The 27957-nt window shown below is 32.5% G+C and overlaps 1 protein-coding gene across 2 annotated transcripts; it reads right to left on the reverse strand.

Annotated features, from left to right (window-relative positions):
- Positions 1 to 463: 463 nt before the first annotated feature.
- Positions 464 to 27822, reverse strand: LOC126881588 (zinc finger protein 239-like). 2 transcript variants are annotated; one of them, XM_050645949.1, is made up of 4 exons: positions 27557 to 27822; positions 27357 to 27496; positions 6704 to 6826; positions 464 to 1774 (listed from the first exon to the last, which is right to left on the reverse strand). In XM_050645949.1, exons 2-4 carry the CDS (start codon positions 27475 to 27477, stop codon positions 768 to 770), a joined length of 1251 nt encoding a protein of 416 aa, XP_050501906.1. In that variant the 5' UTR covers positions 27478 to 27496; positions 27557 to 27822; the 3' UTR covers positions 464 to 767. The 2 variants fall into 2 exon arrangements, with proteins under 2 accessions (XP_050501906.1, XP_050501907.1); XM_050645950.1 differs by lacking the exon at positions 6704 to 6826.
- Positions 27823 to 27957: the final 135 nt, after the last annotated feature.

Raw genomic sequence — 27957 nt, forward strand, 5'->3', positions numbered from 1 at the left:
GGCACTCTGTGGATATGTTATAAGAACCTCTTTTTTAGTAAGGTTGTGCAAAAAATCGAATCGGAATAATTTACCTAACGGGGGCGACCATACAGCCTGGACTATACAACCGCGAGTAATTCAAACTAATAGGAAATCATTCGGTCATTACAAACCATTACGAACTTGGGTCTCCAGTTACGTCACGACTCCCTTCTCTTCGAGATGCGCAATATATTATCTTGTTATTTATAGTATCATGGATACGCTCACACTCGCACGACAGACAAAGATAGCTAGACCACTGTACTTGATATTGGCGTTACACTACACCCCGATGCATTGAGTGGCATATCCCTAGTTTTGTTTTTTATTGTTAATTGTGCAGCGACATTGTGATAGCAAATTAAATATAAAGTTCACAAGGAAGAATTTCCTGTAGCTGGCTGTATACCATTAATTACAAGTAAAATTTAATAAAACATTTTGGCTTGGTAAAAGGTATATTATTTTAAAAAGCCCCTATAGGGCTACAAACATAGAAACAAAACGTTTTCGCTCTGTAACAAGAGCATCATCAGTGTTACAAGAACATGGTGAGCCAACCAAAAAATACAAAGGTCAAAGCCTTTCAAAAACAGACTAAAAGTCTTACATAGATGCAATCATGGCAAAATCCAAAGGATAAAATTCCTATGGCTACGGCCCTAGGGCCGTCTCAAATGTCTTTTCAAATCATTTGATTGACTAAATTGCTTAAAACAAAGTTCACACATGTGAGGCTTTTCTCAAGTGTGCACTTGTAAGTGTCGTTTCAAATGTCCTACTGTAATAAATTGCTTAAAACAAATTTCACACTTGTGAGGCTTTTCTCCAGTGTGTATCTTAAAATGCTTATTCAAATTTACTGCTTGACTAAATTGCTTAAAACAAATTTCGCACTTGTAAGGCTTTTCTCCAGTGTGTATCCTTAAATGCTTATTCAAATTTTCTGCTTGATTAAACTGCTTAAAACAAATTTCACAATTGTGAGGCTTTTCTCCAGTGTGTATCGTTAAATGCTTTTTCAAATTTACTGCTGCACTAAATTGCTTCAAACAAATTTCACACTTGTAAGGCTTTTCTCCAGTGTGCACTCTCAAATGTCTTTTCAAATCATTTGATTGAACAAATTGCTTAAAACAAATTTCACACTCGTGGGGCTTTTCTCCAGTGTGCACTCTTAAGTGTCGTTTCAAATGTTCTGCTCTAATAAATTGCTGAAAACAAATTTCACACTTGTAGGGCTTTTCTCCTGTGTGTGTTCTTAAGTGTTTTTTCAAACTTCCTGCTTCAGAAAATTGCTTCAAACAGATTTCACACTTGTGAGGCTTTTCTCCAGTGTGCATTCGTAAGTGTCGTTTGAAACTTCCTGGTGCACTAAATTGCTTAAAACAAATTTTACACTTATAAGGCTTTTCCCCAGTGTGCACTCTCAAATGTTCTTTCAAATTACTTGTTGTAGTAAACTGCTTAAAACAAATTTCACACTTGTAAGGCTTTTCTCCTGTGTGTGTTCTTAAGTGTTTTTTCAAATTTCCTGCTTGAGCAAATTGCTGAAAACAGATTTCACACTTGTAAGTTTTTTTTCCAATGCATAATTTCATATGGTTGTTTAAATAACCTTTATGGCCAAGCTGCTTAATACAAATTTCACATTTTTTTTCTTCATCTGGTCGAATCACACATGCTTTGTTACATGCATGTAGGGATATTTTTTCTATAATTTCCAATGTCTTCTTCTCTCCGAGAGGGCCTAAAAGAAAAGAAAATATTTAATACAACATAAGAGAAAATGAAACACATGTCTTGTGGCACAAATTAATTTTATCGCCAACCGTCACTAAAGTCATTCATTATTGTACTCATTTGACGCCATTTGCGGCGGTAAAGTAACACTTTATTGTACTGAACGAAGAATTTTACTTCACCTGCCGCGGTTAATCAAATTAACTGAGATTGAATGTAAGCGGTTGATGGCAGTAATCGATTATTTATTTAAGTGAACTTAAAATTTATTTACTTTAATTATTAAAATATTGTACAAAATTTACGTTATTATTAATTAAATTTATGTCAAAAAGTGAAATTCTGTAGTATTTTGCAATTATATTCATAAAACATAAATAGAAACAGATTTAGTAATTGTTTATAGGTGTTTATTCAATATTGATTACTTGAACAACTATCGATTAAACATCGAAATCGGCCATCATGCAAAAGCATTCTGTCATCGTCATTACTGTCATATGAAATTTTTATTTCGTCTAAAATTAATAAAATTCTTAAATCTTTTAAGTTTTGTATTAATGCAAATATAAAGTGTGATCCAAAATTATTGTCGCCATAGGTGGCTATGAACGACAGAGATAGGTATACTGTGCATGTCTGTTATTAATTCAGATATACTTTCCAGTTTACGTCAACTTTGACAGATACTTGTCAGTGTACGTACGTCAACTTAAAAAACACTATATATAATTGAACATAAAAAGTAGCAGAGGAAGAAAATTTTAACTTTACATGAATTAAAAAGTCTTTAGATGGGTATCTTTTCGACGTGTTTTCAATCTTTATTCTTTATTTGGAAAGTGAAAGTAATCATAACAACACTGAATACAGCCGCAGTCTTTCAGATTAAAACAAGACATATGTAATTTTTTGCACGGATTGCTTTGATCCCAATAATAGGGAACTTAAATAAATTTTTAAATTCGAAAAAAATGTTATAAATCACAACAGAACATAATTTAAAACATGTATCAAAGATAAAAATTTTTTGTAGGTCTTTCGTTTGGCCCCCAAAGTCGATTAAAAATTCAAATTAAAACAGGTGGCCTAAAACGCGTCGTGACGTCACTCGTTTGTACATTTACATTTTTCCAACAAAGTAAACAGAATTTTAAATTAGACGTTATAAACGTCAGTAGAAAATACATTTATTTGACGTTACAAGTGTTTTGATCGTTTGAACTATTCATAGAAAACTGTACTTTTACAAAATGGTTTTATTTTCCGTAGTAAACCTTCTTTCCTTTCCTTCAATAACTATATCAAACTCCAATGTCAACAAACTGGTATATATTATTACAATGACATACGATAAATGTTAATAGAATATAAATATTTTTCCTTTATTTCGCGACGAGGTATACCAAAATGGTGGAGGCCAATAAACTAAAGAAGAAGAAGAAGAATATACCTAATTATAACCATAAACGGAACCATATAGTTAAACTCAGTGACGTCACGGGCCGTTTGACCTATTTTAAGATACCGAAGACTTTAAATTTGTACTTCTAAGTTATTATGAGTTTTTGGAGCGTGAAATTTTGGAAATCTCATTTTTATACAAAACTGAACATTATTATGTAATAAAAAAAATGTCCAAGTTCCCTATTGTGGACCGCTCATTATTATGAAATGGTGTTTTTGTTAGTTCGATTATATATAGGACGGTGACAGATATTAATGAAAATATGTTAGCAAAAATATTTATTTAGAATTTCGACTATTCATCAAGGGAAAAGCAACTACGCGCGGAAGTCTACACTTCATAAACCATAACGTAGGTAACTATTAACGGTATTTTTAATTTTTGGTATTTTATTTTAAGTGTTAAAATTGATTTAATATTTAAATAAAAATACGATTAAACTGTTTAAAATATATTTATTTCGTTGAAATTATAATAATAGAAGTATAACGTCTTACGTGCGTACACACTCTTTTTTCATTAGGATGTAATTAAGTAAGTGTTAAGTAAGTGTTAATATTTTTTATGATTGGCGATAAAACTTTGTATGCACCACGTCAGTAAAGACTCTTTATCGAACTCGTCTGTTATTCGCCTCGCTCGCTCTGCTCATAATATCAGACTCGTTCGATAAAGAGTAACTTTACTGACTTGGTACATAAATAACTATTAATGCTTACCAAAACATCAACTTGGAATATTAGGGAACATGGAACATCCATAAATTATATGGTTAAACATTTGGACATTTTAATATCTCCCCTCCCCTTTATTGTAAAGCGTCGTTTACAGTTGAGGCCCTCCCTCATGTGGGTGTCGCAATTGCAACTCATGCCCCGCTTTTCAGTGATTATTATTTTATTCTGTTATGTCTGGATTTTTTAAAATTACATAACTATAATATTTTATTTACGAATATGTATATAAATTATATTTATACGGACAATAGGGCACATTGAAATACAACAAACGACATCAATGTGCACGCATGCCCCCTCCGTGCTCTTGTATATATTTGTAATAAGCAAGGTCATCTTCCTCATCTCTACAACATACTTTATTGTGGATATTCCCTTAGATATATGAACATTTGTTTTTGTTATTTCGAATATTTTACAAAATTGGCTCAAAAAGGAGTCAATACATTTAAGTAATGCAGCTTTGACCACCCAGTATATTTTAAAGTAACCTCCTAGTTCAAGAGCTGGAAGCGGATTTTGCTCGTGATAAGTAATATAGACAAACTATACGGGGATATGTTGAATTAGTTGTGTACATCACTTTCCCACACGGCCGGAAACCAGAGTGGGGGACAAGGGTAATTATAAGGGGTCAAAGTCGCGGTTTTTATTTTTCAAGTTATACTTCTTTACCGGCGATATGAGGGTGAATTTTTATATGTTAAAACCTATGATCCCGGCGCATGCGCATTATAACTTTGTTCTGATTGGATGTTCAAATGACATGTCAAAAATTATTCAATATGGTGGCTGTGGCACAGCTGTGCTGTAGTTTGATTATTTATGGTTGTTGCGTTTTAAAATTTGTGTGAAAAGAAACAACAAACAAAAGTTAGTTAATAGTTATACTGCCTTTTTAAATAGTTTTCATATACCTATATTTTTGGACTTTTGGACTATTTTGGACAAGGAAAACTCATTCTAATTTGGTAGGTAGTTTTTATTATAATCATATTGTAATTATACATTTGGATTAGGTTGAAATACAGTAGAGCGTCGATTATCCGAACTAATTGGGGGACATAGGTGTTCGAAAAACCGATTTGTTCGGATAATCGAACTACAATATATTGATACATATTTATAGTCATACATATTTATCCACAAGTTAATAAAAGCCATATTTATATACCTACATATTTATTTATATCTTGATAATGACAACTAGCAACTAAACAAAAAAGTGCAGTCTTTGCAACAACATAATTATTTTTGGATACAATATTGAAGAAAATTGAAGATATTTTAAGCGTCAATTACTAACGCTTGCTCGGTATTCGAGTGCGGGACGCGGGAGTCGATAGTTCAAATAAGCGGTTGTTCGGTTGATCGACGTTCGGATAATCGACGCTCTACTGTACATTTATTTTCTCAAGAATGGGGATTTTAGAGAGAAATCCCAAATTAGGTCCGATTTTTATTTTTAAATTATGATTTTTTGGCGTAGATTTATTTATCTAGTAGGTATGTAACATACGACTTACATACTAATTTGATTACCAACAAAAGTTCTACCAATCTTCATCTAATATATTGTTTTCTTACTGTTTTGTTATATTTTAATATTTTCTTCCACAAAATTTAAACTACATAATTTAATTATATTCAAAACAACTGTCAAACAGTAAAACGTTCAGTTACCCTATTTTTCCACATGACAAATAATGTGGAATTGGACAAGTGAGTCTAGGCTTCGATTACGAATCAAAGCGCCCCGAAATTCACGGGTTCGATTCCCGATGCAAGTTTTTATTTTTTTATTGTAAAAAGTATAGTCCCGATGCAAGTATATTTGTTATATAATTTTTTTTCCAGAAAATGCGTATTTAAAATTTTTTCCAACAATTATTATCGTTCAGAAATCATTTTTCCTTTGTGGCATTTTTCAATGTGTTTGTGTGCGTTTTATTCTTTTATTTTTTTAAATTTTTGGTATTGTCTTAAAAATCACATAATATGTAGTAGAAGTATAACTTCTTACGTGCGTACAAAGTACACACACATCCTTTTTTTTTGTGACACTCATGATCGAGATGGTGCACCAAAATTTGGGAATAAGTAGGTTATGACAGATGGGGGCAGGGGTGAATATAAAAATTATAAGGGGTCTTTTTGTGACCTTCGTGATCGAGATATTGCACCAAAATTTGGGAATAAGTAGATCATGACATAACTAAGTAAAATCTCCAGGGCAGAACGCTGCGTGGAGGAAAAATAGGTGGGGGCAGGGGTGAATATAAAAATTATAAGGGGTTTTCTTGTGACGTTCGTGATTGAGATAGTGGACCAAAATTTGGTAATAAGTAGATCATGACATAAGTAAATAAAATCTTCAGGGTCGGAACGCTGCATGTCGTTTGTCCTGGATATTTTACTTAGTTATGTTATGATCTACTTATTCCCAAATTTTGGTGCACTATCTCGATCATGACCGTCACAAAAATAATAATAAAAACCGCGATTTTGACCCCTTATAACTAACCTCGTCCCCCGCTCTGGATTCCGCCCATGTGCGAAAGTCTTGTACACTACTAATTCAACATCGTATAGTTTGTCCATAATATTACTTATCACGAGCAATATCCGTTTCTATCTCTCCGATTATCCTCTTCAGATAAAACATTATTAATAAATCAATCAGAAGATATTGACATGACAAAACAAATAACGCAATAAATCTTTGTTTTACCTGTGTTATCATTAGATTCATTCTTCGTATCCTCAAGATATGCGGATGAGGATAATTGACTGTCTATATGTCTTAGGTCACCATCCAGACACTCTTCCTTAATTTCAGCTTTTATTTCCATAGCTAATAAGTACAAATTAGGTCACATTGTTTAGCACTAATATTAAGTCATATTAGAGGTAAAACTCACAAAATTCACTTTTTTTTTTGTTTTTTTGCTGAGATAATTTATGGGTAAAGTAAATTCACTCAACTGATATTGATATTCATTTTGTCAAATTCCTAGTAGGAAGCCTACAAACACAAAATTCCTACCTCACACTATTAACAGGTCAAATAAACTTACTCTTCCATTAAAAAAGAATAACTATTGGTAATAGTGGGAGTGTATACTACACTCATACAATTTTGTGGAATTTATTTTCGCAAAATATTTTCATTTTGTACAATAAATGATTTTCTCATTTGTTATCAAATACATTATACACTGCACGTCAGAGAAAACGGGCACCCCAAAAAATGAGTCATTTTTGATATCTCGTATCTCCTAAACCTGTTGTCCGATTTAAGTAATTTTTTTAATGCAGGGTGTTTCATTGGGAAAGTAACATACGTTAACTGTAGAAAGAGGACACTTAGGCGGTCTCAAAAATACCATACTTAATGGGTCTTACTCCATTAATAGCAAAGATAATGGGTGTTTTATCTATTTTGCCATTTTCTTAATTGGTTCATAACTTTTTAACCACACTGTATATTTATTTTATATTTGGTACGCAAATATCAATTAAGGTGTACAATAAATTAATCTATTTACAATTGTAAAAAATCCAGGTCCGGATTAAAAAATATTGGAAAAATATTCAGACCCAAAAATAACACCCTGTACATTAAATTTTTTTAATGGATTTTTCAGTTGAAAATGGGATGAAAAACTAAATTTAGTGGTAAACTTTGAATTTTTGGCAAAATGATTTTTCTGGTAAAATTTTGAATTTGAATTCTGCAAGTATGTGAATTGCAAGAGCTCTAAGTATCCACCAATCAACTAATTAATTTACAATTATAAAAAATCCAGGTCCGGATTGAAAAATACTGTATAAATGTTCCGACCCAAAAAACACCCTATATATTCAGTTTTTTAAAATGGATTTTGCATTTGAAAAGAGGATGAAAAACTAAATTTAGTGGTATACTTCGAATTTTCGGCAAAATGATTTTTCTGGTAAAATTTTGAATTTGAATTCTGAAATTATGTGAATTGCGAAGCTCAAAGTAAAAAAAAAATAAAATATGACTTAATTTTAATTAATACCATTATTTAATCTAAATTGGTAAAAATATTAACATTTTGACACATTATGGAAGTTGGACAAATGCCAGACGAATGGAGAAGCAGTATACTAGTACCTGTCTACAAAAACAAGGGAGATATACAGCAGTGTACAAACTACAGGGCTATAAAACTGCTTAGCCACACCATGAAAATATGGGAGAGAGTAATTGATACACGGATACGTGAAGAGACCGACATATCCGAGAATCAATTTGGCTTTATGCAGGGCAGATCAACAACAGACGCAATTTTCATTGTAAGGCAGTTGATGGAAAAATACAGGAGTAAAGAAATAAACGCTCATATGGCATTCATTGATCTTGAGAAAGCATATGATAGAGTTCCTCGAGAGATTCTGTGGTGGGCACTCAATAAGAAAGGAGTCCCTGGTGCATATGTAAAGATTGTGAGGGATATGTATGAGGGAGTAACGACTAGTGTTAGGACAGGTGTGGGAAAGACTGATAAATTTCATGTGAAAGTAGGATTGCACCAAGGCTTGGTGCTTAGTCCGTATTTATTCTCATTAGTTTTGGACCAGATAACAGCGAAACTACAGGGTAACATTCCATGGTGCTTAATGTATGCTGATGATGTCGTGTTAGTAGGAAATAGTGAAAGAGACTTAGAACAAAAACTGGAACAGTGGACACAAGCTCTGGCGGAAAAAGGATTAAAACTTAGTAGGACAAAGACAGACATATTTGGAATGTTCATTTAAAGATGGAGTTACTACAAATAAAATGGTATCATTGGATGGTGAACTTAAGCAATAGTTTTAAGTACCTGGGATCGGTATTACAGAGTAATGGAGAAATAGATGGAGATGCATGTAGTAGAATTAGGGCTGGATGGATGAAGTGGAAGGAAGCGAGTGGTGTGTTGTGTGACAGAAAAGTTCCAATGAAGCTGAAAGGAAAATTCTATAAAACAGCCATAAGACCGGCTATGATGTACGGAACTGAATGTTGGGCAGTAAAAAAGAAAGAGGAACAACGAATGCATGTGGCGGAGTGACAAGAAAGGATAAAATTAAAAATGAGTATATTAGGGGAAGTCTAGGTGTGGCACCAATTGATGCCAAAATGAGAGAGCATAGGTTGAGATGGTTTGGTCATGTTCAACGTCGAGACGTTAATCATCCAATACGAAGAGTAGCTGAAGTGCAGATTCCTGGAAGGAGTAGGAGAGGAAGACCAAAGAAGACGTGGGGGAGACGATTAGGCAGGACATGTCGGTAAAGGGGATTAATATTGATATGACCCAGGATAGAATTGTGTGGAGAAATGCAATTAGGGAAGCCGACCCCGCATAGGGATAAGGCAAAGAGAATGATGATGATTAACATTTTGACACATAACAATAATTTTTGATGGTGGTAATTTTGAAAAGTACTTTAGTTTTAATAGTTATTATGCTGCAAATTTTCGCTGTTTTGTTATAATTTTTAGATACTTTGTGGATTAAAGTGATTCTTTATTGACTCTTTATTATTTATTCATTATTTAAAGATGAAAGATATGAGGCACATCTGCACAAATTAGGAATAGTTAATTCATCAGTCTGTTTTTGTGATAATGTCTCGATTAGAGATTTGAACCATATTTTCTTTGAATGCCAAATTAACGAGAGATATATAAATCAATTATATTACAATATTCGACAAACACAAGTTCATTTTCCAATTAGTATAGAATATCTACTAAGTTGTTATAAAATGGAAATATTTAAATTACTCATAAACTACTTGAAAGAAACAAATATAATCATTTAAGTGAAATAGGTATAAATATAACAAAACTAATAAAGGTACAAATAAAATAAAAATCTGTGGCTAACGGACCCGCATCCAAGCCATTTTTTCACACTCACACACACACACACACACACACACACACACACACACACACACACACACACACACACACACACACACACACACACACACACACACACACACACACACACACACACACACACACACACACACACACACACACACACACACACACACACACACACACACACACACACACACACACACACACACACACACACACACACACACACACACACACACACACACACACACACACACACACACACACACACACACACACACACACACACACACACACACACACACACACACACACACACACACACACACACACACACACACACACACACACACACACACACACACACACACACACACACACACACACACACACACACACACACACACACACACACACACACACACACACACACACACACACACACACACACACACACACACACACACACACACACACACACACACACACACACACACACACACACACACACACACACACACACACACACACACACACACACACACACACACACACACACACACACACACACACACACACACACACACACACACACACACACACACACACACACACACACACACACACACACACACACACACACACACACACACACACACACACACACACACACACACACACACACACACACACACACACACACACACACACACACACACACACACACACACACACACACACACACACACACACACACACACACACACACACACACACACACACACACACACACACACACACACACACACACACACACACACACACACACACACACACACACACACACACACACACACACACACACACACACACACACACACACACACACACACACACACACACACACACACACACACACACACACACACACACACACACACACACACACACACACACACACACACACACACACACACACACACACACACACACACACACACACACACACACACACACACACACACACACACACACACACATTTAAAGATGAATATTCACCATAAACTATTTGTCACACATAATAAAAAACACTGAAATGTTAACATTTTATCAATTTAGATTAAATAATGATATTAATTAAAATTAAGTCGCATTTTAATTTTTTCTACTTAGAGCTCTCGCAATAGGGAACTTGCATAAAATTTTAAATTCGAAAAAAATGTTATAAATCACAACAGAACATAATTTAAAACATGTATCGAAGATTAAAAAGTTTTGTTTGGCTTTCGTTTGGCCCCTAAAGATGATTAAAAATTCAAATTAAAACAGGTGGCCCAAAACGCGTCGTGACGTCATTCGTTTACATTTTGTTTACATTCTTCCAAAAAAGTAAACAGAATTTAAAATTACACATTATAAACGTCAGTAGAAAATACAGTTATGTAACCTCACAAGTGTTTTTGATCATTTGAACTATTTTAAATTGACTAAAGGTTCTCTAAACCAAGGCCAGAAAACAAAAAAAAATAATATATACATTTTAAATTTGTACTTCTGTTATTAGGAGGTTTTAAGGCGTGAAATTTTGGAAATCTTATTTTTAAAGGAAACTGAATATTATTATGCAATAAAAAAATGTGCAAGTTCCCTATTGTCTTAAGTAATAAAAACACTCAAATATGTCAGAAATAGCAATTATCAAAATATTTATAAAACTTAGTGTCAGTTGTATTTATAAAACGAATGCCAAATCTAATAGGGAACTTGCACATTTTTTATTGCATAATAATATTTAGTTTCCTTTAAAAATAGGATTTCCAAAATTTCACGCCTTAAAACCTCATAATAACAGAAGTACAAATTTAAAAGCTATATATATATATATATATATATATATATATCAAACAGATGAAATAGAGAATGTGGAAAAATCCCCTTACGAACAATTCACACATCCACCATTTCGGGTTGGGAAAAATTTTTGAAGAGGGCGAAACACATTTCTAAGAACTGGTGTTTGGATCTTTGATTCTATTCAAAAAATTTTTCCCAACCCGAAATGGTGGATGTGTGAATTGTTCGTAAGGGGATTTTTCCACATTCTCTATTTCATCTGTTTGATTTCGTACGAGTGGTCGTCAAACCATTAACCTTGGATCTTTTGATCACTGAGTGTGTTTCAAGGATCTACATCTTATATATATATATATATATATATATATATATATATATATATATATATATATATATATATATGATTGTTAATATGTAATGACTGTTGGAATGTAATAAAAATTTTTTTGGGGAATGCAGTCAATAAATTTTTGGGCTATTCAGTGAAACACTTTGAACTTATTAGTCGAGCTTTCGAAAATTTTATTTTCTTTATCAAGACTATCTACAAATAAAAATGTTTAAATTTAGATAAAACTCAAAACAAAACTTAACTTACTGCTCGTGGTTACAAATTAATAATTATACAACTTATATAAAAACATGAAAATTTCTTAAAAGTAATATGTAAACGTAAAAATTTTGATAGTATGTCAATTCGACATCACTCAAAAAAATGTCGTTGGACTACTATAATAAATAATGAATAGCCCAAAAATTTATTGACTGCATTCCCCAAAAAAAAAAAAAAAAATTTTTTAAAAATTTTTAAATTTTTATTATATATATATATATATATATATATATATATATTTTTGTTTTCTGGCCTTGGTTTAGAGAACGTTTAGTCAATTTAAAATAGTTCAAACGATCAAAAACACTTGTGAGGTTACATAACTGTATTTTCTACTGACGTTTATAATGTCTAATTTTAAATTCTGTTTACTTTTTTGGAAGAATGTAAACATAATGTTAACGAATGACGTCACGACGCGTTTTGGGCCACCTGTTTTAATTTGAATTTTAAATCATCTCTAGGGGCCAAACGAAAGCCAAACAAAACTTTTTAATCTTTGATACATGTTTTAAATTATGTTCTGATGTGATTTATAACATTTTTTTCGAATTTAAAATTTTATGCAAGTTCCCTATTGACATAATTTCAGAATTCAAATTCAAAATTTTATCAGAAAAATCATTTTGCAAAAATTCAAAGTATACCACTAAATTTAGTTTTTCATCGATTTTCAAATGCAAAATCCATTTTAAAAAAATTTCATTTTGAGCCGGAACAAATAAGAAAATGGCAAAATAGATAAAACACTCAGTATCTTTGTTATTAATAGAGTAAGACCCATTAAGTATGGTATTTATGACACCGCCTAAGTGTCCTCTTTCTACAGTTAACGTATGTTACTTTTCCAATGAAACACTCTGTATATTATAGCCTTATTCTTTAACAATATTGATGTAATAATATTGTTGCTAAACAGGTAAATTTTCATTGTATACCGGGTGTACAAATCAAACTGTGTTTTTTTCTCAAAGTTCGCAACACCCTGTCGAATATGCTAGCATCTATAAAATACTGAATTGAAAACCAACTATAGCCTCAGTTTTTCTTAACATTCTGGTTTTGATTCATTGCTTTATGTTGGATAATACAAAAGTAAGGTACTTTAACAACTAGCCATGTTCTTCATCAGTACAGGGAGTTTCTAAATAAGTTCGACAAACTTTAAGGGGCAATTCTGCATTAAAAAATAACGACAGTTTGCTTTATAAACGTATATCCGCAAATGCTTCGTTTCCGAGATAGGGGGTGTTGCCATTTTTCTTACAAACTGACGATTTATTTATTGCTCTAAAACCGGTTCAGATATGCAAATGAAATTTGGTGGGTTTTAAGACGAAGTTATTGCACATTTTTTGACATACAATTAAGAATTTTATATTCACCACTGGCGTGCATACGTATAATATGATCGGTCATATTTCCCGTAGGCGCGTCAGTGGTGAATATAAAATTCCTAATTGCATGTCAAAAAATGCACAATAACTATATCTTAAAGCCTACCAAACTTCATTTGCATATCTCAACCAGTTTTAAAGCAATAAATAAATCCTCAATTTGTAAGAAAAAATTCAACATCCCGTATCTTGGAAATGAAGCATTTGCGGACATATGATTATAAGGTAAAATGTCATTATTTTTTAATACAGAATTACCCCTTAAAGTTTGCCGCACTTATTTAGACACACCCTGTACTGAATAAGAACATGGCTAATTGTTAAAGTACCCAACTTTTGTATTATCCAACATAAGCGAATGAATAAAACAACAGAATGTTAAGAAAATCTGAGGCTATAGTTATGTTTTAATTTCTATATTTGAGGCGTATTTTATAAATGCAGGAATATTTCACAAGGTGTTACGAATTTTGAGAAGAAAACACCGTTTGCTTTGTACACCCGGTATGCAATGAAAATTTACATGCTTAGCAAGATATTACGCAATATCTAGATAGAACGCAATTACAGCGATATTTTTAACCCGCGAGCAGTCGCGCCGTTAGATAAAATCTAACATTTTACCCTTTTTCCCGATAACTTGATGAAAATTTTTGCAATTTTGAAAAAATGTAAGTGCCTCGAGGAAGGGTGTAGTAATGCGTATGTATTTTTTTTCTTCATTTTGTGGAATTTATGGCTTTGGGGAGAGCCAATTAGCTTTAATAATTGTTAGAAATAATATTTCTAACATATGAAGTAAATAAAAATACTATAAAATAAAAATTTGTTGTAAATCCGTATTGTGAGATAGAATCTAACACGCGACTGTTCACGTTACAGAAGTGAGTGCGACTGCTCCCGGGTTAAAGAATAAAGCTATAACATATTAAAAAAAACTTAAATCGGACAACAGGTTTAGGATATACGAGACATCAAAAATGACCCATTTTTTGGGTGCCCGTTTTCTCTGACGCGTAGTGTATTATAGTGTAAATAAATAATTATTGATTGGCGTAAGATTTATGTTATTTACGTCTTTTTACTATTAATAATATTGGCTATGAGCATGTGTGTTTGGCTGTGTAGTAATTTCCAGCCACATCTCGTCTGTCAAAATGTAACTAACTTCTCAAAAAAATAATTACTAAAATCACTAGATAGTTGTGTTTAAGATTAGCGAACCGACTTACAATTTACTAAGAGCATTATGTCGCTGGTACCTATGATTAATGTGATTCCGAATACATTTCCAATGAAAATAATAACTCTTTGATAAGTGTTGGCGATACAATTCTTTTTTATATGCGTGTCCGCGAAGATTAGGTATAACTCCCAAAATATTTATAACAAAAAGATTTAGTTCATCATAATAGATGCCGACGAAAACAATTATTTCCCTTTCTGTTTCTGTGTCTGCCGACGAAAACAATTATTTCTGAGAACTTTTAGTAATTATAATTTTCGTGGACCCAAAAACAAAATTATGTTTTTTGCTGATACTCCTCAAAAAATAAATTTTGTCGCTAACACTTTATTAGGGATTATAATTTTCACAATCATATAATCAAAAATAATATTTTTCGCGGCGTTCATTGAAAGTTCTACTCTTACCGGCATTTTTCTGAGTTATACTTTTCGTAGGCGGCGGCGATGTATTGTGAATTTCGGTTTCAAGGTAAAACTCATTAAAACATACTATTGTACTTAGTGAATTTTTCCTTAAAATCTGGAGCGCCGAATCGGTACTTAGTGATCTTTCAAACAATAGGTGACTTCGCAGAAAACTGTCGACGACAAATTGTCAGCAAATCGCATGCACACTTTTAAAAAAATCTATTGTTAATAGATAAATATACAAGGTATATTTACCTAGTATAATTTAATAATTAGTTATTAATATTAATTAAAAGTAAATATACCTTGTTTATTTATCTTTTAAGGCCCATCCTTGAATAATGTAACTGTAAAATATCTCTATTTCAAAAATTTCTTTCAATACAAAACAAAATCTATTCATGAAGTAATACTCTTTACGTCAATCTGATGTTTCCTCAACCCCAGTTCAAAAATTCTATTATACAATACACCCCCTGGAGTGAAAGGTTGGGACCTACTAGTTCAGAGAAATAAGGAAAAAAAATATCGTGTTCGTGACACATCCCCCTCCAGGCTGAAACCAAATTTTTCGAGTAATATGGTTATTTATAATAATAACCTATATGTTTCCTGCAGCCGATTTTGATGATATACATAGTTATAAACAAATGAAGATCAGAAAACGGTAAATTTTCGCTTTTTTCGTCTATTACTAAAAAATTGGGCACTTTAAACAAATTTGAGAGTAATAAACTCATAAACCGTATAAAAAATTTCAATATGGCGTTCGCTGAATATGTCTATCCTTATTGGTTACTTAGAAAATTGCCAAATAAATCATAAATTTTGAGTTTTTATAAATATTCATAAATTATGTAAAAATTAACTTATAACCTTCTTATTACACGAAAAGCTGAGACTTATGGTGCTTAAATTATACCCTAAATTTCAAAGCAATTGGTCAAATAGTATAAAAGTTATTTAATTTGTTTATCCAAAATTAATTTTTTTTGCAACACTGTAAGTCAGAAAATGATGAAGTTACAGTAATATTTTGGATAGTTTATAAAAGAAGAAAATTTACAATATTAATTTAATTAAAAAAAAATGACAAAAAATAATTATAAATATTGCAAAATAATTTTGCAAAAACATGTGAATTAAAAAAATGGGGGGGCTAACTTTGTCCCTAAATCTCCTAGAACAGTTGTTTTTCTTTCTAAATGTGTATAAAAATTCAGTCTTTCTAAATATGAAAAAATAATTTTTCTACGGGTAACGGTTAAAAAGTTATTCTAATTGTTTATAAGTAAGCAAAAAATCGACATGTTTTTGCAAAATAATTTTACACTGTTTAAAATTATTTTTTGTCATTTATTTTTAATTAACGTAATAGTATAAATGTGCTTCTTTCATAAACTGTCCGAAGTATTATTGTAACCTCATAATTTTCTGACTTATAGTGTTGCAAAAAAAATTAATTTGGGAAAAACAAATTAAATAACTTTTAAACTATTTGACCAATTACTTTGAAATTTAAAATATAATTTAAGTATAAGAAGTCTCGGCATTCCGTGTAATAAGAAGATTCTAAGTTAATTTTTACCTAAGTTATGAATGTTTATAAAAACTCAATATTTATGATTTATTTTGCAATTTTCTAAGCAACCAATAAGGATGGACATATTCAGCGAATGCCATATTGAAGTTTTTTATACGATTTATGAGTTTCTTACTCTCAAATTTGTTTAAAGTGCTTAACTTTTTGGTAATAGACGAAAAAAGCGATAATTTACCGTTTTTCGATCTTCATTTGTTTATAACTATGTATATCATCAAAATCGGCTGCAGGAAACATATAGGTTAATAATATAGATGTCCATACTACTCAAAAAATTTGGTTTCGGCCTGGAGGGGGAAGTGTCACGAGAAAAACCTTATTTCTCTGGACTATACACAATGAAAGGATTAACGTGATTATGATTGTAAATTTTTAAATAAAACAACTTTAACAAAATGATGTATAGCAATATATTTTGAGATCATTCATACTATTTTAGTATATAAGTGTGTATTTATCGTACTGTAAAAATCCATACGCTAAATAAATAAACAAAAACAAAATAAAAAAGAAATAAGATTGTTTCAATAGTATTATTAGGGAAATACTTTGTATGCTGTATTGATAAGTGATATACGATATACCTGTATAGTTTGAGCAATCGATTTTATCACCCTTTTTGTGTATAGGAATGATAACACTCTCTCTTCAGGAGGTTGTCAAATGCTCTTTTTTTCCAGATTTGGCAAATCGGCTCTTGAAAGGCATGTACCAAAATGTCTCCTCAATTTTTCAAACATTTTGAATATAGTGTGGGTTCTTGGCTTTGTGATTTTTAAATTTATGGATTGCTCTAGAAACTGTAGGTTCTTTCGCTATGGGTTCTGCCGTAGAATACACACATTCCTTTCAGGTGACATGCACCCAAAATTATGTCTATGATTATAATTAATAAAATTAATTTGAAATCTCTGCCTACATGACTACTGAGTGAACTGAGTAGTTTAGCAATTATGTTGCCAGTCCCAAACCGAATAAAGAGAGGAGAGGGAAGTAATTACCTTGAAAAAAAAGCAAGGTTCAGCTGACTTCGGTTGATAGTATATTGTAAGGGCCACTGTCTACGGTTACAGATGAAGAATATGTCAAACATCCAAAAAACAGATAAATACAAATAGGTCACAATGGTTAGAGGAGCAGATGAACATATTCAAAAATAAAGGTGGAATGAACTCTTCATGGATGACAATAATTAGTCTAGGGGAATAAAACCGTGAGGATAAATTACCTGGCCCTTCAGGTTGGGGGTTGAGGAGAACCCGTGATCCACCACTCAAAAAATTAATAGTACTTACTAATAAACCCAAACCAAGGGACGGAATTACCGAATAAATAGAATAAATCAGCAATGAAAACTGATAATGAATTTAGGAGCATGGAATATACAGAATTGCAACATTAGCAGAAGAACAATAAGGTTTTAGGTCGGGAAGATCATGAACAGATGCTATATTTATAATGAGGAAAGTTCAAAAGAAATCATTAGAATACAACAAACCGGATATTTATGTTTCGTTTAATAAGCCATTTAACACGGTAAAATTAAAGGGCGTTATTCATTTGTTATACTCAATAGAGGTACTTCTAGGAATAATTAAAACGATCGAAAACATCATCCAGAACAACACAATAAAAGTAAAAGTAGAAGATGAACTAACTGGCCCAATTGAAGCTGGCAATCAGATAAGACAGGCGGATTCACTGAGTCCTCTATTATTCAACCTGATCATGGATGAAATATTAATAAAAAGTAAGAACTAAAAAAGGATACCAAGTGGGAGAAAACCAACTTAAGATAATGTGATATGCGACGATGCTGATGCAGATTTACAACGTATGCTGCACCTATTTAATATAACCGCCAAAAAAATTAACATGTTAATTTCCAAAAAAGAAAAAAGAAAATAATGCGTGGTTATATCAGACGGAATCCAGACGTAAATTAGAGCTGAAGAGTCAGTTAATAGAACAAGTGGGAGATAAAGTGATTGAAGTAAATAGTGCCGCAGGTTGCCTGAATGACTCAATATGGAGAAATAAAAATTACGGAAAGAAATGAAAGGCAGAATCTACAAAACAGTCGTTAGACCAATAATGACATATGCGGCAGAAGCACGATCTAAGACAGAGAAGACATAAAGATTGCTCAAAACAGAGGAGATGAAAACCCTTCGAAAAATCGATGGTAAGAAACTATGGGACAGAGCTAGAAGTATAGATATACGGCGGAGATGTACGGTGGAGAATATTAAAAACTGGGTAAGAAGCACACGAGTAGAATAGAATGACTACATAAGCCACATAGCAAGAAATAGAGTAGTAAGGACGGCGAGAGATGTTCCCCAATAAGAAGACGATCAGTAGGATGACCACGAAAACGATGGAACCACGACTTACTGGAGGTACATTAAAAAACAGACAGTCATGTTTATACAAAAAGAAGAAGAAGAAGAAGACAAGCACAAGAAGCACAAGAGTAGAATGGAATGACTAAAAAAGCCACATAGCAACAAATAGAGTAGTAAGGACGGCGAGAGATGGTTCCCCAATAGGAAGACGATCAGTAGGATGACCACGAAAACGATGGAACCACAACTTACTGGAAGCACATTAAAAAGCAGACGGTCATGTTTATACAAAAAAAAATGAAGAAGACAAGCAAGAATAGTCAGTGAGTCAATAACAAACATGGACTGGGAGTAAAAGACATGGAAAATCTAAAATTGAATATATTATGTTCTCACGGAAACAAAAAAATGGTAAAAAGGTGCAAGCAGAGGAGTTTCAATTCTTATAAAAAAAATTTATATAACTTGAAAATTATATAAAAATTGAAAAAAATGGGGATTCCAGGAAATGGTGATGACGTCATCATACGAAGGTGGTTCACTCTGTATATTACATTACAATTTCAAAAAATAATAAATTAAAATCAAAAATCGACCTATTACGGTAATTTCTAATAATGTTGTTTATTTAGCTAATAATGAGTTCATGCGTTACTTTATAGACCCACTCATTTTTGCCACCCTGAACCAATTTGAAGCAACGTATTATAACATTTTTGGAATCAGCTCAACAAGCGAAATCTGTAGATTGAAAAAAATGGGGGTTGCGTTTAAAAAAATGGTGATGACGTCATCATACGAAGGTGGTTCACCCTGTATATTAGATTATAGTTTGAAAAAATAGAAAATAAAATCAAAAATCGACCTGTTTCGGTAATTTCTAATAATGTTGTTTATTTAGCTAATAATGAATTTATGCGTTACTTTATGGACCCACTCATTTTTGCCACCCTGCACCAATTTGAAGCAACGTGTTATACATTTTTGGAATCACCCCAGCAAGAAAAATCTATAAATTGAAAAAAAAATGGGAGATTAGTTTAAAAAAGGTGATGACGTCATCATACGAAGGTGGTTCACCTTGTATATTCGATTATAATTTGAAAAAATAGAAAAACTAAAATTGAAAACTAAATTCAAAAATCGACCTGTTTCGGTAATTTCTAATAATGTGGTTTATTTGGCTAATAATGAATTTATGCGTTACTTTATGGACGCACATACCTAATTATATTTATATTATAAGAATTTGAGTAGTATCACGATCAGTAAGATCGATAAAATAAAATTATATAACATAGAATTATGTGTAAAGGCCGATGCCACATTATGCGTTTTGACTGGATACGGTGAAAACGCATCCGTTTCCAACGCAACCGGACCGACCTGTCACACTATGCGTTTAGTCTGGTGCAGTTTGTAAGCGCGTACCGATGACTCAAAACGCATCCGTTTTCAACGCAACCGAACCGATCTGTCACACTATGCGTTTTCACCGGATGCGGCGGAAACGCATCCGGTCAAAACGCATAATGTGGCATCGGCCTAAAGTTTCTGTAGACGGTGTTTTCAAATAAAAATTATAATAAAAATCTTGGAATTTTATCAAAAGTCTAAATAAGCTTTATCTATTTACAAGATACCCCCTACCGAGAGGGTCTCTGTACCTGTCGGCTTGCTGACTGCTCGATATCGACAACAAGGATAGCCTGTGATCACTGAGCGAGATAAATTTTAGCAGAACTTTGAGATTTTTTAAAAAGTTTAAACAAAATAGGTGCTTTGTGTTACACTTTATGTTAAAAACAAAAACAGATTCGGAAAGTGGGAAAAATTCTCTAGTGACGTATTTGTATTTAAATTTTTTTACGTTAATTTTAAACAAAAAAAATTAAAAAACACATATTGTTTAAACAATTTAATAATTTAAAAACAAATAGAGCACTAAAACTTTTTATATCCTTTCATATAAAAAAAGAATTATCTCAATATATGCCATAGTTTTTGCGTTATTTTATTTAAACTTTTACATTAAAATTTAGATATGCCCAGAATCGCGAGGAACGGCCTTAACGGTATTATTTATATTAGGTGAGGTTAGGAATTGTCAACGACTAGTCACCAACAGGTACCCATGAACGCTCTTAATATGTTTGTAAACATAACTATGCAGATCTTGTTCTAATCTCACACACATAAGATGGGTTGAAGTATTTTCTTTGACTGGGGAAACTACTGAGACCTAGAAGCAGATTATGATAGGCATCAAGCCAGAAAAAAATTGTTATGATGCAAAAGAAGCTGACAAAAAAATGCTGTCAGCCAATGACAGCTTCCAGTCAGCATTACTTTTGACTTACAAAAAGTTTTGCAACTTTCTCAATCACAGGTGTCTAGCTTCTATTATAGTAGGAAACTAACTATATAATTTAACAATTTATGAAAAATCAAAAGGAAACAAAGGCTGCTGCTATTGTTGCAATGAGCTTCATAGGAAATGAAGCAGCTCCGAAACAGGCTCTATTCTGTATAATTATAATTTAAGGCCGCCTGAAAGTATTACAACCCTTGCTCTATTTTCGGATACTTGCGGAGGGCAAAATAGGAATCAGCATGTTGCAGCAATACTTTTTACTCAGTAGCTACTATTTAGTTGGAAGTAATAGAGCATAAATTTCTCGAGTCTGGTCACACATTCATCAAGTGCGACTCAATTAACTCTGCTATAGAAACAGCAAAGAAAATGAGGATGTGTTTACAATGCATCAGTGAAAAATAAATACTTGTCACTGCTAGGTCTCACTGTGACAGCATTAAACCCAACATAGTAAAGGAGCTGAAATATGACAATTTTTTTCGACTTTCACAACTTGATTTCATCACTTATTAAAAATAAATAAAGGTGAAAATGGTGACACAGATTTCTGCCTACAAATAAAGTGCCTGAGATTTGAAAAAAGTTCTCCATACAGAGAGGTCCTAAATTATGGAATAAATTCATTTTCTCTAGAATGGACGAATACAGAGAAAAATCCTGAAATAGGTCGATTTTTGTTTTTAAATTACAACTTTTTGGCATATATTTCATACTAGTGACGTCATCCATCTGAGCGTGATGACGTAATCGATGATTTTTTTAAATGGGAATAGGGGTCGTGTGGCAGTTCATTTGAATGGGCGTTCAATTCTCTATTCAGTAATACAAATATTAATATCATTATTTATACAGGGTGACGAAAAAAATAATTTTTTTAATTAAATTAATTGACGAAAAAAGAAGAATGTATGCAATTTATTTAACTCAAAATACATTCCATCGCTGTCACAAAATAGAAAAAAATGTTTATTTGGCAAATAAACCTTGCTTTTCGCTTAAATTAAATGTTCAAACTGCCAAGTGGTAGGTGGGAGGCTGTTTGTGATTTAATTTAAGCGAAAAGAAATGTTTATTTGTCAAGTAAACATTTTTTTTGTATTTTCTGACAGCACTATAATGTATTTTGAGTTAAATAAATTGCATACATTCTTCTTTTTGAGTCAATTAATTTAATTCAAAAAATATTTTTTGGTCACCCTGTATAAATAATATTATTGTTTATATTACTGAATAGAGAATTGAAAACCCTTTCAAATGAGGTGCCGCACAACCCCTATTCCCATTTAAAAAAAATCATCGACTACGTCATCACGCTCAGATGGATGACATTACTAGTATGAAATATATGTCAAAAAGTTGTAATTTAAAAACAAAAATCGACCTATTTCCGGATTTTTCTCTATAGTCGTCCATTTTAGAGAAAATGAATTTATTCCATAATTTAGGAACTCTCTGTATATAAATTTTTTTTAAATATGACCACACTTTAGAATACAACAGAATTTTTGTTTACAGCCCTAGAAATATACTGCTAGAATTAAGCGGATCATGGCAATATACAGGAATGATGCCAATAAATGTCACAAAAAATGACTTACTGCTTTTATGTTGTAGTAGGGCCATTCTGGAGGAAACTTAAGCCTTGTACAATAGTCTTCCAACAAATGAAGGTTTGGCAGATCAAGTTCTAGAGTTATCAAAATCTGACAGTGAGAGTGGAGAAGACGAGTGCTAATGATTATTTATTGCCTTGTGATCGTTATCATCCTGCGTTATCTATTTCTTTAGCTATTAAAGATAATATGCCTGAGCTTCAATATGATAGTTTTGCCTTCAATTTTAGGAGATGAGACTATGTTGCTCTTAATGTATCTCCTGGGAGAATGTTTTAGGTATTTGCAGAGATATTGACGAAGCCACGGAACTGTTCTACTCCATATTGCAGTTTGGTATCCATTGTTCAATAAAACATGTAAGATTAAAAAATCCCAAATTTCCTCGTTGGATGACTAATGACCTAAAATCATTAATATTTAGGAAAAAAATTGCTCATAAGATATATAAACAAACAAATTCTTGGGACGATTATCTACTTTTCTCTTCCTTGAGAACCAAATGCAAAGAATTAAGCAGGTCATGTCATGATATTTATATAAGTCAAACTGAATCTCGAATTAGTTCAAACGTAAAGCACTTTTGGAATTTTGTTAACAGCAAACGCAAAAATAATGGTCTACCAAACACTATGTTTCTTGGAAACACAGTGATTAATAATGGTGCGGATATCGTTAATAATTTTGCGCAATGCTTTCAAAATATTTACAGAGCAAATGATGATGATTTAATACAGCCCACCTTAGAATATGAAAAAACAGTGAGTCTAAATTCTTGTAATGTATCTATTGAAATCATATTTGAAAAATTAGCCAGTTTAGACATTTTTAAAGGCTCTGGACCAGATGGAATTCCACCCATACTATTAAAAAAATGTAGATGTACTTTAACCCGTCCCTTATATTTTGTTTTCTCATTCACTTGATTCAGATATTTGTCCAAGTTTGTGGAAATCTAGTTTTATTGTTCCCATTCATAAATCAGGTGACATGAGTAATATAGCTAACTACAGACCAATAAGCATTCTTTCTTCTATTCCTAAAATTCTAGAGAGTATAATATGCGACTCAATTAAAACACCTTTATGCAATGTACTAATTGAAGAGCAACATGGTTTTCTTTCAGGTAGATCAACTTCTACAAATCTTTTACTTTTCACGCAATACATATCTGATGCTTTGGAAAGGAGACTACAGGTGGATGCTATTTATACAGATTTCTCCAAAGCATTTGACACTGTCAAATCATAAATTGTTGTGTAACAAGCTTAAAGCTATTGGATTTACGGGCAATCTGTATAACTGGTTATGTAGTTACCTAACTAGCAGAATACACCTTGTTAAAATTAAACACTTTCAATCTAGTGAAATTTCCGTAACATCTGGTGTTCCACAAGGAAGCCACTTAGGGCCTTTCCTTTTTAATATATTTGTTAATGACATTAAATCTCAAATTAACTCTAAATTTCTGCTCTTTGCTGATGATTTAAAAATCTAGAATTATCGAATCCGTCTCAGATTGTGAAAAGTTTCAAAATTATATTAACAAAATTATGGCATGGTGCAATTGGAACCAAATGAGCATTAATGTTGGAAAATGTCACTTTATTAGTTTCTGTAGAAGAATTAACAACCTCTTTTATAATTACAAATTAGCTGAAGAACCACTGAAGGCTGTATCAACTGTAAGAGATCTAGGTGTTCAATTAGAATCCAAACTAAATTTTTGCACTCATTTTGATTATGTGAATAACCAGGCATTTAAAATGTTAGGCTTCATTATTAGAACTTCTAGATGTTTGCATAACAATAATTCCATCAGACTGATTTACATTTCCCTAGTTAGATCTGTTCTTGAGTATTGCTCAGTTGTTTGGTCACCCACTTATGAAGTCCATATAGCCAAGCTTGAAAAAGTCCAAAATAAATTCATTAGGTACTTAAGTTTTAAATTACACAAACCTTTAAGTGACCATTCCTACTCAGAAATTAGAAATAAATTAAACCTTCCTAGGCTATCTTCCAGACGGATGTATGCTGATGTTTTGTTTCTTCATAAACTACTGAATTCAAAAATTAACTGCAATGATCTAATGTCTCTAATTGACTTTAATGTTCCCTCTAGAGTTACTAGAACATCCCAAAATTTTGCAATTAAATTTCATCGCTGCAACTTTGGTAGGCATTCTCCACTGAGTAGAATCATTCTAAATGGAAATAGAATAGACCTTGATTTGTTGCTGTGCGCTTTGGAAAATGTTTGTTGACAGTGTTTAAAAAAAATTCTGTAATCTTATGTGATTTATGTTTGTTATTTACTTTGTATTATTTTAATATTTGTTTTTCTATATAGCTGTATCGCCAATTTTTGTCATACATATTTACTATATTTTTATATTTATTATATCACTAGATAATTATAATATTTTGTGTATATATTAAATTGGGTGGTATCCCGTTAATAAATAAATAAATAAAAAAAAACTAGAAACCCATAATGCAATATCGCTAGCAACAGTGCTCAATAAATCTCTGAAAATCATTCAACAACCATCTACTGCTATGTGTGACGTCGAATGTGTGAGATTTAGTTGAATGCTGGAGAAGAATCTCTACTCTGCTATATGCTTAACACGTGTCTATGTTTTCAAAATGGTAATAACTAGTTGTACAAGCAAGAGAAATGTTTTAACGATTGAACAAGCAGAGATTTTATACAGAAGTTGAAAGGTGAAAATTTCGCATTATTATCACGAATCTATAAAGCTGGTAAGTAAACAATACAACATACTTCTGCTTATCGTGAAAGGTAAAATCGGGAGCTGCAGAGGAATTGGAAGGAATCCGATGCCATGGTTCAAGAACATTTGCGATTGGATAGGAATACACATTGCCAAACAACTATTCCGATTAGCTGAAGACAGTGAGTAACTCTCCAGAGTTGTTGTCAACGTTAGGGATCCTAATATGGCACCTGAAGAAGTAGGCACATAATATGTATCATAATATATGAGAAATAAATGTTCGGATTATCCTGGAGCACAGATAATCAGGGTTCCACTGTATTGTCTTTATAGAAAAACTCACAAGTACAAAAATTAATCTAATATTAAATAAATCATAGTTCTTGTGAGGAGCCATGGCATATATCTGTTTTTATTTACTCTTTAACACCTTGGCTGCGTTTAGAGATACAGTGGAACCTCGATTATCCGTCAGGGCACCGGACCAAGGGTATGACGGATAATCGAAAAGACGGTTAACCGAACATTAAAAAAATTAAAAATTCATAGTACAGCTCTCAAATTTTATTTGTATGTTTTGTTTGACAATATAAAAGAGATTTGTGTTCGTACAATCTAATCAATTTGTCAGCTGTAGTCTGTGTCAGCTTCTGAATCTGCTTCCTCCGCCTCTGTTGCCATTTCAACGATTTCATCATCTGTCAACAATGCATAGCTTTTTGCGTCCTCATCACAAATTAACCATTCTTTTATGTCATCTTTAGGCCACGAAAACAAAACAGTTAATTCATTCTTAAAATATGGTGATAGCAAAACTGTACATTTCAGCGAATTTCACTTGGTCTATCAACTTATCGCAATGCTCAAACAAAATGACTTTATGACTCATTTTTTACTTCTGTAGTCAATACAAAACTTATGTACGGACCCTGACGGTTAACAGAGGTAATGGTTAATGGAGAGACGGATAATCGAGGTTCCACTGTATTTATAAACTGACGTTGAGTGTGTTACGAGGCATATATGTACCGTATACCAGATTTGCCACTGTGTGTTACGAGAAAGTTGATGTAGCCAACCGTTAATCTAATACGAGGTCTATTTGTCTCGTAACGCACCCAAGGTGTTAAAGTTGCTTTAAACGAAATTCCCATATTCAAGTCAGGTGAATTTAAAAAACAATTTGTTCCTTTAAATAGATTTTACTCCACTTTCTGCAAAGTGTAGATAGTGAGTTTTACTTCTAATACCAGGATTATTACTTGTATTACCTGAATTGTCTTCTAGGTCATTTTTCAAATCTTCAAGACTTGTGAATGAGGATAATTGACTGTCTATATATCTTAGGTCACCTTCCAGAAGCTCTTCCTTAATTTCCGTTTTTACTTCCATAGTAGAGCCTGTGGTAGAGCTAAGAAATACAAAATAGATCAGACTGTTTAGGGCTAACCTTTTAATTACTTGTATTTACCTGAATTATCTTCTGCTGTCTTCTTCAGATCAAAGATTTGTGATATTGAAAAGTCTACAAATTAATGTTTTGGATTGTATTAATCCTAATAAACGAAGCAGACAATCAATATCAAGGATGTGTACCAGTAGATTGTGTAAAAATATGAATACATTCGTTTTATAAATCATAAAATACTAAAATAATGCTTAATGCTAAGCAAAAAGCAAAATTATTTTTATTTATCTTTTCCAAAAAACATGACATGTTGACAAGTAAGTACTGACAACCTGACAAGTGACAACGAGTCCCCATCCGTTGTGCCTAGAGCCCCGTGAACGTAATCATAACCTGCCAATTGACAATCAAAAGTAAAGCGTCGATTATCCGAACGTCAATCAACCGAACGACCGCTTATCCGA

The sequence above is a fragment of the Diabrotica virgifera genome, chromosome 3 (genome assembly GCF_917563875.1).
Source record: "Diabrotica virgifera virgifera chromosome 3, PGI_DIABVI_V3a".
Classification (NCBI taxonomy): Eukaryota; Metazoa; Arthropoda; class Insecta; order Coleoptera; family Chrysomelidae; genus Diabrotica; species Diabrotica virgifera.